This window comes from Amphiprion ocellaris, chromosome 6 (assembly GCF_022539595.1).
Source record: "Amphiprion ocellaris isolate individual 3 ecotype Okinawa chromosome 6, ASM2253959v1, whole genome shotgun sequence".
Lineage (NCBI taxonomy): Eukaryota > Metazoa > Chordata > Actinopteri > Pomacentridae > Amphiprion > Amphiprion ocellaris.
In genome coordinates, this window is record NC_072771.1 from 13,121,099 (window position 1) to 13,133,306 (window position 12,208).

Genomic DNA, 12,208 nt, shown 5'->3' on the forward strand with positions numbered 1-12,208 from the left:
CAAAAAAAAAATAAATGACATCAGTAGATTCATAATAGGGAAACATCAGTGTGTCAGCAACACATTACTGCTGGAGCTGCTGCAGGTTTCAAATAATTTATATACAGTTCATATTAAGGAGCAGCAGATAAATCTGAATGTTTCAAACATAAATAATAAGAAAAAAAATCTGATTCACAACTCTGGTTTCAGTTTTTGAACTATTTCTCTAATATTTGATTTTTGGTGAAATACCAGATAATTTGAACATTTAATGAAATACAACCATGTGAGAAATTTAGAGGGAAAAGTCACTATCTAGTGGAGCTATTAACAACTTGCATTTGAACTATGACCCTAACTACAAATTGCTTTTTGGAAGAAGCCAAAATATTGGAAACTTCTGGTTTAGTCTTGAACAAAGTGTTGTATTTAAAAAATTTATTAAATTATCTATTGTGTAAAATTATTGTCTTAAAAGTAACTAAAACTGTCTTATAAATGTGGCAAAGTAGAAGTATACAGTAGCATGAAACTTAAAAGCTCAAAATTGAAGCATGGTTAAGCTGTCCCTGTAATATAAATAGATAAAATTGTAAAGTACAGTAATTAAGCAAATGTACTTAGTTACTTTACCCTACTGTGCAATTTTAACATCAACTCATTAATGACTTTTTTTTAAAGTCCTCTGAAGTGAAAATGACCTCTTTGACACTATAGTATATACATTATACTACTAAATTATACTGTTTATATAGACTGCACGCCCAAAAAAAAAAGTTGCACACTAACATTTCGTTGGACCACTTCTAGCTTTAAAATGACACACATTTGTCATGGTGTCATTTCAGTAAGCTTCTGCAATGTCACATTTATTTCTGTCCAGAGATGCGTTCATTTTTCACCAAAATCTTATACCGATGATGGGAAAGTTGGACCACTGCACAAAGTCTTCTCCAGCACATCCCAAAGATTCTCAATGGGCCTGAGGTCTGGACTCTGTGGAGGCCAATCCATGTGTGAAAATGATGTCTCATGCTCCCTGATCCACTCATTCATAAATGTCAGCCCCATGAATCCTGGCATCGTCATCTTGGACATGCCCGTGTCGTTAGGGAAAAGAAAAACTCCATTGATTCAAAGACCTGGTCATTCAGTATATTCAGGTAGTCAGCTGACCTCATTCTTTGGGAACATAACGTTGCTGAACCTGAACAACCCCAGATCATAACTCTAACCCCCACAGGCTTGTAGGCACTAGCCATGATGAGTGCATCACTCATCTGTCTCTCTTCTTACCCTGATGCTACCATCACTCTGGAACAGGGTAAATCTGGACTCATCAGACCACGACTCACTACATTTGTTCCTCGAAGAAGATGGTTCACCACTAGACTTCAGGTTTTTATGATGTGTTGGACGGTTCTTAACCTGATTTTAGTAGTAATCTCCTTAGTTATTTTCTTTGCTTGATGCAGGCCAATAATTTGACCCTTCTGAGACAGACTAGCATCCTTTCTACGACCACAGGATATGTCTTCCAACATGGTTGTTTAATAAATGAGAAGCTCCTCACTGCATCAGTTAGGGTTAAATAAGTTGTTGCAGCTGAAACATATTCATCACTGCAGTAATTATCCAATGGAAGGCTCTTACGTATTTGCTTAGTTAAATCCAGGTGGTCACTTTTTTTGGACAGGCAGTGTATTATATTAGCCTATATACCTATATTGGCCTAATTTTGCTGTTATTTTTGGATGTGCTTGGAAAATTTTACTGTTGTAGCGGGTCGAGGTTTAAAAATTTCACAGTATTTTTTCTTTGACCAGGCAACATAATTCATACATATTTGTATGTAAATCTTAATCTTCACAGCTGTTAAACATGTAATGGGAAGACTGAATTGCAGTGGAGCTGAAGGAGAAGGTAGAGAGCAGTGGCAAATGAAAGTAAATACATAAGTTTTTGTGTGTTTTTTTAAACTTAAGTACAGTTCTTAAATAAATTTAAATAGTTACACTTTACTACCTCATTCTGTCTTATAGAGGTTCAGCCAAAAAAGAAGTTTTTTAATAGTACATGAAGCTACCAGTAAACAAGGCTGTTTGCACATATGAAGTCACCATCTGTATCTATAAATGGTGCCAAATGGTTGATTTCTAGGAAACTGTTTCAATACATTTTATAAAATAATTCAAGGGACATATTCCCCCACTTAATTAAATAAAGAGTTGTAAGATTTAAATTTTTAAAAAAAAATCTAATTTACTTTTTAAGACGAACATTTTAAGATGCAAATATTTTGGTTGGTTGAGTTGGCATGATGATGTTGGTAATTGCATCAACTTATTACTGAATGTAACTTAATGGAACTGACTTAATAACTAAAGATTTCTTCATCTCGAGTTCAGCATTTTCAGATCCTCTCCTCTATCTGAACAAACCTGGACAATTCCTGACAGTTAAGACTGGTAACTAAAAATACCTTTGATTGCAGAAGAAAACCTGTGCTACTACTCAATGTAGTCGTGCTGGTTGACCATAATTTCATTAGAAGTTTTCAAAACTCAAAAATAAAATTGACACATCTTTTTGTTTGGGGAAAAAGATTTAAAATGTTTCTCTCCCCCTCCTAGGCTGATCTTTAGGATCCCACTTATTCCCGGAATATCGCTCATTTCTAGGAAACTCACAATCTGTAGATTTGCAGAGTAACCAGCCTCTGAATCTTAAAACGGTTTTCCCCTGCGTTTCCAGCAGTCAGCTTTGTGTACAAGTAATCTGTGTGCGTAAAGCTGCCATTTGGGGATTTACCTTCACCTTCTCTGTAGCACAGACAGACATTTGTAATTAGATAATATACTAAAAGTGGGTGGGGGGGCCCCTCCTCCCACAGTGTGGAGAGAAATGCTCTCCTGCATGACTCAGCTGCTGGAGACAGCGAGGCAGCAGCGGAGGTAGAATCAAACCACTGTTTCAGAGAAAGATTTAAACCGGAGAAGAGAATCCAGAGAATCACAGTGGATCTTGTTGTCGACACATGTGGGAGATGTAGGAGACCGTGGTGAGGAGGTGACCGCCGGAATGAACGCAACAGCAACTCCTGTCCTCCAGGGGCTCTGGGAGTATGTGAGAGCAGGACAGCAGGACATATTGCTCTCTCTTTACCTGCCCGCGTCCTGCGCCTTCCTGACGCACGTCCTCTTTTGCGCACCTTTCCTGGCGCTGGATGCGCTGGGCAGCGTCTGTCAACGCGTCCGTTCCTGGAGGATCGCCTCCGGCTCGGGTCCTCCGCCGTCTCTCTGGCGGTGGTTTGACTGTTTTTGGAGGGTTTTGTGCAAATACGTGACCACCGTCCTGCCCGCCACTGCGCTGTTCCAGAGCCTGCGGAGCTGCAAGTTCCCAGAGCTGGCTCCGACCTGTTGGCAGCTCTTTGTAGAAGTTGTGGCTTGTTTTCTGCTGTTTGACATGCTCTACTTTATGTGGCACTACGCCATGCACAGGTGAGCAGCACACACCTTTATTAAGTTAGTAGGATCAGTTAACTCTGACACGACTTGGCTTTGTGGTCTGTTAATTATTGCTGCTGCACTTTTAGAGTCGTTTCCATCCTTTCCTGAATAGAGAATATTAAAGGGCTTGTGCACATTTGAGCAGAATATCAGCTTCAACTCAAAAATATTCATATTTCTTTCATTCTCCCAATTATTTCTAAATGAGTCAATGGTGGAGAGATTCTAACTTTATTTAACCAAGTACTTTAATTGTGAGGTACTGAGTATTTTTGGTATTTTTACTGGCTTGCATTTAAAATTAATCTGGTTAACTTGTCACAACCCAGGACAGCTGGACAAAGGAGGGGAGACCACGCATGCGTTGTTACCGCAAATAAATTTATTCTACATAACTAAATGGGAAATGAACCCAAGTACAAACAAAACTAAAGAAGCAGATCAGCTTGTTGACTGTAGATAGCAGAGTCAGACCATGTGAGCTAAATCTACATGCCTGCAGGACTGTCCAGGACAGTCCTGCAGGGAGAACACTGACCAGAGGGCCGTAGCATAAGACAGACCTAATAACAAAGATTTATAGACAGACTTCTGGTGGTCCCAGTGAGGCGATTAGGATTTAATATGAACTGTTTTAAAGCAGCACTCTGGCAGTTTATCATTTACTGCCTTTAAGTTGACATACTTAAAACATTAAAGAGATAAGGATCAACCGAGAAACAGCTGAAGTAGCAAGATTCTGATTGTTTGTTCTTGTTAACTTCAAACTCTTAAATACTGTAATTCCGAATAATGTAACTCATTACTTTATGCTTTTAATACTGGTAATAGAGCACATCTTTTCAACGCCACTCCACCCGATTGCAACATCTGTTCAGAATTTGAGGTTTTAATCAGATATTATACAGATGTCATCACCATGACATCACCAGGGACATCGTGTTAAGTCTGTGGAGTGCCCCTTTAATCACCACATGCATCCTGACAGTTGTCTTATAATAAAATACTTTTTACTAGTATTTACTATTAAGAGTAATAGCTGAAACTCTGAGGTAAATTTATGTTGATCAGTTTACATCATAGACTGTATAATAAAGATGAAAGTAGCACCTGGCTCCAGAAATGAAGCCTACCCGGAAGTGTCAAAAACTTGCAATATCACACTGTCTGCCAGGGGCTGGCTCCAAAAAGCTCTGGCTCCTGGACCCCAATTCATCACGGGAAAAACTGAAATTCGATAGACTGCTTTTCTATGGCTCAGGATTATTTTTTCGTTAGTTTTCATGGTCAAAACAAGAGATCAGGTGGCCGATCTTAAAATATATCAATACTGAATTTTCTATAGAGGGTTAAAGTTTTGTGGAGCCAGGGGGCGTGGTTACTTGATTGACAGTCCGGTCTGGAATGATTGACAGGTCATCTGGAAGCGGTAGCCGCTCATTCGCTGTAAACTCTATTCTCGTTTGGATTAACTCTAATATGAGCATTGTTGGTTTATTTATCGGTGGAGCAGCAGAACATTTTCCACAGGCAGTTTTTCTGTCCGTTGGCTTGTTTTAACCAGTTTTCTACCTTCGGCTGATTCTACCAGCAGACACTGAAAGGAGTCTGATACTTCGGTAAGTTTATGTTTAGTTTCTTATCGGTGCCACTTTTAATGCACTTTATATGCAATTTTAGTGTCAGATATAACTTGTGCCATACACTCCAGAAGTTGGTGGAGTTTATTTCTCTGTGTGTTGACCAGAGAAGAGAGTTAGCATCCAGTAAATATTAGCTTTAATGTTAGTGATGCTAACAGAGCTAGCTGCTCAGTCTTAGCCTGAGTAAAGCTGATGTAGCATTAAGCTAACGATGTTTGTGTTGAGTTTCATGTAAACAGCTGAAGTGAGTTGTGTTACTGTAATGTGGTACATTTAGTTAATGAAACTGTCAGTGGAGATGCTGGGTCACATTAATGTAACATTTAGAAAACCTAAATGTGATTAAAACAGTAAGGTTAAGGTTCTGTGTTGTCAGTAGTCTTGAATATCTGCTGAGTCTCTGAAGTTAAACTGGAGAAAACAATAAATCTACTCTCTAGTCGTTAATATTGTTTAATGACTTATTCACATGTTGTAGTACATATTCCTGCAGTGTAGATTGGAAAAATAAAATCCCAGATTATGACCAAAGTAATGATGAACATTACAGTTATTACATTTATATTGCAGCACAGAGAAGCTGGATAGTAAAATCCTCTCCCCTAAAGCTAAAGTGACTACAGGCCTTTCTGTCTTTCAGTGCTTGGAAAACTATATGAAATAGGAAATCTTTCCAGGGATACTTTAAAATGAACCTCTCCTGTTGATGCTGATACTGTGACGTCTGTCTTCATCTCAGGTGTCTCACATTCACTGTGAGGATCTTCTGAGTGAAACCAGCAGAAGGAAAACCTCATCTGGTTGTGAAGAAGGAGACTGAATGGACGACATCCTCAGTGAACCACTTCCTGTTTAGCTTTCACTTACAGAAGGACAGACCAACTGTTTCAGCTGTTTATTATTCTCTGTTCTTAGTATTCACAGGTTCTATTTATCACCTTTATCTTCATCTCTGTTGTTGTACCAGAAATACAATATAAAAAGCCCATGTTATTTATAGCAGATATGCAGCATTAAAACATCAACACATTCAGGTCAAGAGCTTCATTATTTCCTTTATTGCACATTTAAAAACTACATTATTTAACAGTTCTGACCTGTAAAGATGTGTAAACATGTAAGAAATGGATGAAATAAACAATGTGTTGCTTACGATGATGTATAAAAACTGAACAGTCACAAGACAAGTTGTATTATGAAGAGAGGAGCTGAAGAGGAGCATTATTGTTATTAGTGGAAGGATGAGGAGGACATCAGTGCTGCTCTTCCTCACAGTGATGAAGGAGAAAAGACTCTTCAGACAACCACAGCTGGATGCTCATGTTCTCTGTAGCTCTCAATCCATCAGACTAGATGTTCCCAATGATCCAGGCCAAGGCTGGAAGGAAAAGACACTAACAGTGAGGAAAAAGATCTACAAGGTTCTTTCATTCCAACTGTTGAAACATTAAATATGAGAGTGAACACATCAGGATATGAATGTAACACAACAGAGTGTTGTATTTTTGTTCTATTTTTTAATCTTATGGAAATCTTTGTTTTCCTGGTTGAAGCTATTATACTGCCTTAGATGGACAATAAAGTTTATTTTATTTTATTCTAATGTATCATTAGCATTAGCATGAGCTCCACACAGTTATCTGACCATACACTGTTGTAGAGAAAAAACTGTCTGAAGCAAAGAATAGAGATATTAACTCAGAAATGAACTGAGAGATTAACATTCATCAGTAACAGTTCTGTGGAGGAACATAAACTTAGATTTATTTATATCTGCTGATCGTTAAACCAGCAGTTATCAATCTGTTATGATTGATCAGCTATGACCTGCAGGACACTTAGCTGCAGCTTACAATTAACTAGTTTATGACACTGACTAACCTGATTTAGCATCAGTGCTAACACTAAATCAGGAAACGTAACCTCAGATTTACAGAACAATTTTAAAACAAGATGTTAGAACATGTTTATATCAGAGGTTACAGTCTGATGTTAACTTACAGTAACTTCACTGCTTTATATGTGATATTGTCCAGATGTGGAGAAGAGTACAACTAGTTACAAAGATGACTTACCTGTAGAGTTTATCTTCACTTTTGGAGGCTAACGTTGTTAGCAGCAGCGTCGGTAAACAGCAGAAGCCGGTAAATGTGGGCGGGACAGAGAGTCCTCGGCTCTCAGTCAGTCCAGTCACTGCACTCGGGCTCCGCCCTCTGAGAATCTTGTTGTCGTCACTGGCTCCAAAAATCCAAGATGTCAACCAGGAAGTAGCAAATCCGGGCTTCATTTTCTCAGTGCAGAAACCAATGGGTGACATCACTAGGGTTGCCACCCGTCCCTTAAAATACGGAATCGTCCTTTATTTGACAATTAATTGTTGCGTCCCCTATTGAATCAATACGGGACGCAAATTGTTCCGTATTTTCATAAACGCCTCATACACGTCTGTCACACACCCATCAAAACTGCATAAGGAACAAAATAAAACACAGGAAATACTAAGGGCAGCCAATTTAAACTTCGTAGGACCCACGTAGCGAGGACCCGATGCCAGGTCCAGCAGGTCACAGTTTGCCATCCTCCAATCATCTCCTGAAGTCCTTATAGTAAGGGACATCAGTATCTGGTTGTGAATTTACAGATGCTTAAGTTGTTTAGTATTTTTTTAATGCCTTTTAGTTTTTAATAAACATTTATATAATAGCCAATATGTAATCAATAAATGGCCTTTGACTATCTAAAGAAAAACTCACTCAGAACTCTGATATGCTAACAGCACTAAATAAAACAATAAATACATGCATACACACATAAATAAGCTAATACATTAACTGTGTTAAGATTTAGATGGGAAAAAAATGTCTGTAGAGAATTCCTTTGTCCAGTATTCTGCATTCAGTTGTTTATGTTTTTGCAGAATCCAGTATTGCACACTGGTTGGTCATTACACTCTATTTCATTAGTATGGTTTCACTGTTTAAAATGATGCCACTTCTGTTCAGGCAGAACCTGTGATCATAAAACAATACAAAACTCTTAGTTTCACGTTAATAAAGCACTTAAAGCTTTAAGTATGGCTAAATGCTTTTTTCAAAATTAAATATATCACTCCTTGGGTGGTAGTGACCCCGAGTTCAGTAAAGTTGGAAAGATATTCACAGATTCAGACTTCCGGCATCAATAACTCATTAGATATAGGTTGTCAAAACGTAAACAATGCCTCTTTCCCATCATTGTAAGGTAGACAATGTGCTACAAGCCCAGTTTTATCAAGTAGCACATTGTGTACCTTATAATGATGGAAAAGAGGCATTGTTTATGTTTTCACAACATATATCTAATGAGTTATTGATGCTGGAAGTCCGAATCTGTTAATATCTTTCCAACTTTACTGAACTGTGGCCCCGAGGAGCCGTGGTGGGCATCCTTTATTTTCATTTCTGAAAGGTGGCAACCCTAGACGTCACGGGTGCTATGTCTATCTTTATATACAGTCTATGGTGCAGAAACCAACGGGTGATGTCACGGTAGCTATGACCGTCTTTATATACAGTCTATGGTTTACATAAACATGATGCCATCTAGAGGAGATTCTAGTAATTTTCCATTACAGTAACAGGTTAAACAGAGGCAACTGTGTGTGTGTGTTCCTCATCAGGGTTCCGTGGTTGTACCACAGCATCCACCAGATGCACCACCAGCACCACGTTCCCTTCGCTCTGGCAGCGCAGGACTCCAGTCCGGCTGAGCTGCTGTCGCTGCTGCTGCTGGCTCTGAGCACCGTCTGGGTGGTGGGCTGTCACCCCCTCAGTGAAGTCATCTTCCACCTCCTTAACAGCTGGCTAGCGGTGGAAGACCACTGCGGCTACAACCTGCCCTGGGCTCTGCACAGACTGCTGCCCTGTCTGGGAGGAGCTCCCTTCCACCAGGCCCACCACAGTCTGCAACGTGGCAACTACGCCCCCTACTTCACCCACTGGGACCAGCTCTTTGGCACCTACCGCACACCAGTACCGTATTAATGTTCAGAATGACAAAACTGTTGCACACTGCAAATTGGAAATTGCTCAGTTTCCTACAAAGCTGTTAAGATACAGTGAAGGATATTTTCTGTAGCATCTGATCATGAGATCAACTTTTCATTTCATGAGACATGAACTCTCTGCTTGAAGCAAACCAACAACGGACATTTCATTCACATATCTGCCAGTATGAAGACAGTTTGAAATTTGTGGCCACAAAATGACTGAAATCTAAAACTTTCATAAAGGAGCTACATGTTTTACGGTTGTATGTCTGAAACTGACTAAGATCTTGGACAGTCTCTTGTTCACATACAGTATTTACAACATATTTCCTGTGGTGCTCTAGAGGTGGAAGCATAGATCCACAATTTGTCACACACCAATTGAAAGCAGCTTGATACAAGTCAACATCAAGACAATGAACAAATGCTTGAACTAATGTGCAACTGATGTGTCCTCATGACATGGGTGTGGATAGATTTATTTGCTTTCACGGTACTTTTGTGGGCGTAAAGCAGCTGATACAGTGTACACTTAACAGATTGATTTTGATCATATTTGCAGTTAAAGGAACAGTTTGGCATTTTGGAAAAATATAGTTTTCACATTCTTGCAGAAAGAAGATTGACACCATGGACATGTATGAGTAGTTAGTATGAAGTATGAACTCAGACTCAACTCTAATCGTCATTCTAACCATGTGACGTGATAAGAACAAAACACTTTCACAGGTCTCAGTTTGTGAGAAATACTGCATATATATATATATATATATATATATATATATATATATATATATATATATATATATATATATATAATATATAATATATAATATATATAAGAAAGTAAAGCTATAGTATACATAAAGCTAAGGTAAGCATGAACCTAAGGTAAACAATAAATAAAACCAGGGATGGGACTGTAATGTACTAATTCTGATTAATTATTTACAGAAAAAACAATATGTTAAAAAAAAATAATGTATTTAATCGCACCTTTCTCAGTTCCCTTATTTCTGGCACACCGGTAACACTGATGAATACCCCAGGCCAGTAGGTGGCGGTACTGAACCTAAAGTCTGTTTGCCAGCCGTGAAGAACATATACAGGAGGCACTGAAAGATAAAAGTGTGGTTGTGTGCAAATTGTGCAACAATAAGTTTTCTTATCACCGCAGCATTTAAAGCCAACGGTATCACCTCAATGCAAAACATGTTGCTGTTAGCACCAGAGCTAATGTTTGCTATGACATTCCTGGTACCAACAATGTAGCCAGACTCCAATAGACCACTTTTCAAGACAATGAAAGTGTTTGAGTTTACAAAAAGTCTTAAAATGTTGAATATAATGGCACTTTAAGTTTTCAGTAATCTGTGAATGTATTAGACAGTTGAAAAATGCACAGATACACTCCCGTTAAAAAGTTTGGAAATGTCCTTATTTTTGAAAGAAAAGTTTTTTATTCAATGAAGATACACATTAAATGAATCAGAAATCCAGACTAGATATTGTAAATGTGGTAAATGACTATTCAAAGGGGTACAGAGGCCCATTTCCAGCAACTATCAGTCATGTGTTCTAATGCTACATTGTGTTAGCTAATGGTGTTGAAAGGCTTATTGATGTTTAGAAAACCCTTGTGCAATTATGTTAGCACATGAATAAAAGTGTGAGTTTTCATGGAAAACATGAAATTGTCTGGGTGACCCCAAACTTTTGAATATTACTAAATTAAACATTAACATTTTTGCATTTTAAGCTCATGTGTATGACTATTTATTGATTCAGTCGTCAACAAAAATTTATTTGAATTGGAAAAGCTTTGCTTATTGTGTCAAATATTTCCATTTGACAAAAATGCAATTAATCACAATTAAGTCATTACAAAGCCTCTAATTAATTTTTTCAATCGCATCCCACCATTAAATAAACCTTATGTACAATGTTGCACCATGTATAATAGCAGCAAGGTGGTCAGTGCAGCAATGAAACTACTGAGAGCAGAAGTCCAGCTTGAATGAACAATGCCAAACTATTCCTTTAACATTACCAAAATTGTTTGATATCAATCTTTCATTGTTTGTGACAAGTCTAAGCACTTAGCCCATACAAAATCTAATCATTCCTGCAGAATCATCTGTAATTTCAGAATAATTCATATGTAAGGGGAATTTTCGTTCTTTTAGCTAAATGTACTGTACAATTTGCACCATGTTTTCTGTTCATTTCAATGCTGTGTTTTGCCATTTATGCGTGGTTGTAAAAGTTATTACAGATATGGGACTTGATTGGCATCAGAAAATATATGAAAGCAAAACTCAGACTTGGTGTTTGGCTGTTGCCTCGGGTTCAGGTTTCTGCTGTGCTGCTGTGGTTCATGATTTGTATCAGCTGTCTGTCCTCTGTAAACTGGTCCCACTAGGATTCGACTGAGTAATCAAAGCCACATGTTTTTAGAGATGAGACACCTCTACATCAGTATTTTAGCTGTAATCTTCCTTTTTGTTTTTTCACTACTGAGTTCTCATCAACAGTCATAAAATCGAGTAATAACATTCTTTAAGTTTATTTTCTGCAGAGTTCTCCTGGGATCATATACCAGAGGATTTATAAGTACCTTGCCTTTCTCAAGTTCTCCTCACATTGAAGAAGGATAACAAAGAGCATGAAATTGCTCAAGCTTCCTGCACTTACTCAGTGTCAAGTCAAGTCAAGCCAATTTATATAGCCCCATATCACAAATCACATATTTGCCTCAAGGGGCTACAGCAAGAACTCTCAGTTATGCAATAGAGGTTGCATGTAAAGAAAGCAACAGCAGATTTGCAGTACTAACAATCAGAATGACAAAATTATAGCTTGCAAGTTTATATTGATGTGGAACAACATTAAAACCACCTGTCTAAACTTGTGTAGGTCCTCGTTGTGCCACTAAAACAGCTCTGACTGTCACATTAAAATACAGGACCCCTAAAGGTGTCCTGTGGTGTTCAGCACCGAGATGTTGGCAGTGGATCCTTCGGGTCCTGTAGATTGTGGGGTGGGGT

At 38.3% G+C, this 12,208-nt stretch overlaps 1 protein-coding gene across 1 annotated transcript; it reads left to right on the forward strand.

Moving 5' to 3' along the window:
- Positions 1 to 2,845: 2,845 nt before the first annotated feature.
- ch25hl3 (cholesterol 25-hydroxylase like 3) lies at positions 2,846 to 9,917 on the forward strand. Its single transcript, XM_023298475.3, has 2 exons — positions 2,846 to 3,482; positions 8,793 to 9,917. Exons 1-2 carry the CDS (start codon positions 3,064 to 3,066, stop codon positions 9,154 to 9,156), a joined length of 783 nt encoding a protein of 260 aa, XP_023154243.2. The 5' UTR covers positions 2,846 to 3,063; the 3' UTR covers positions 9,157 to 9,917.
- The last annotated feature ends 2,291 nt before the right edge of the window (positions 9,918 to 12,208 follow it).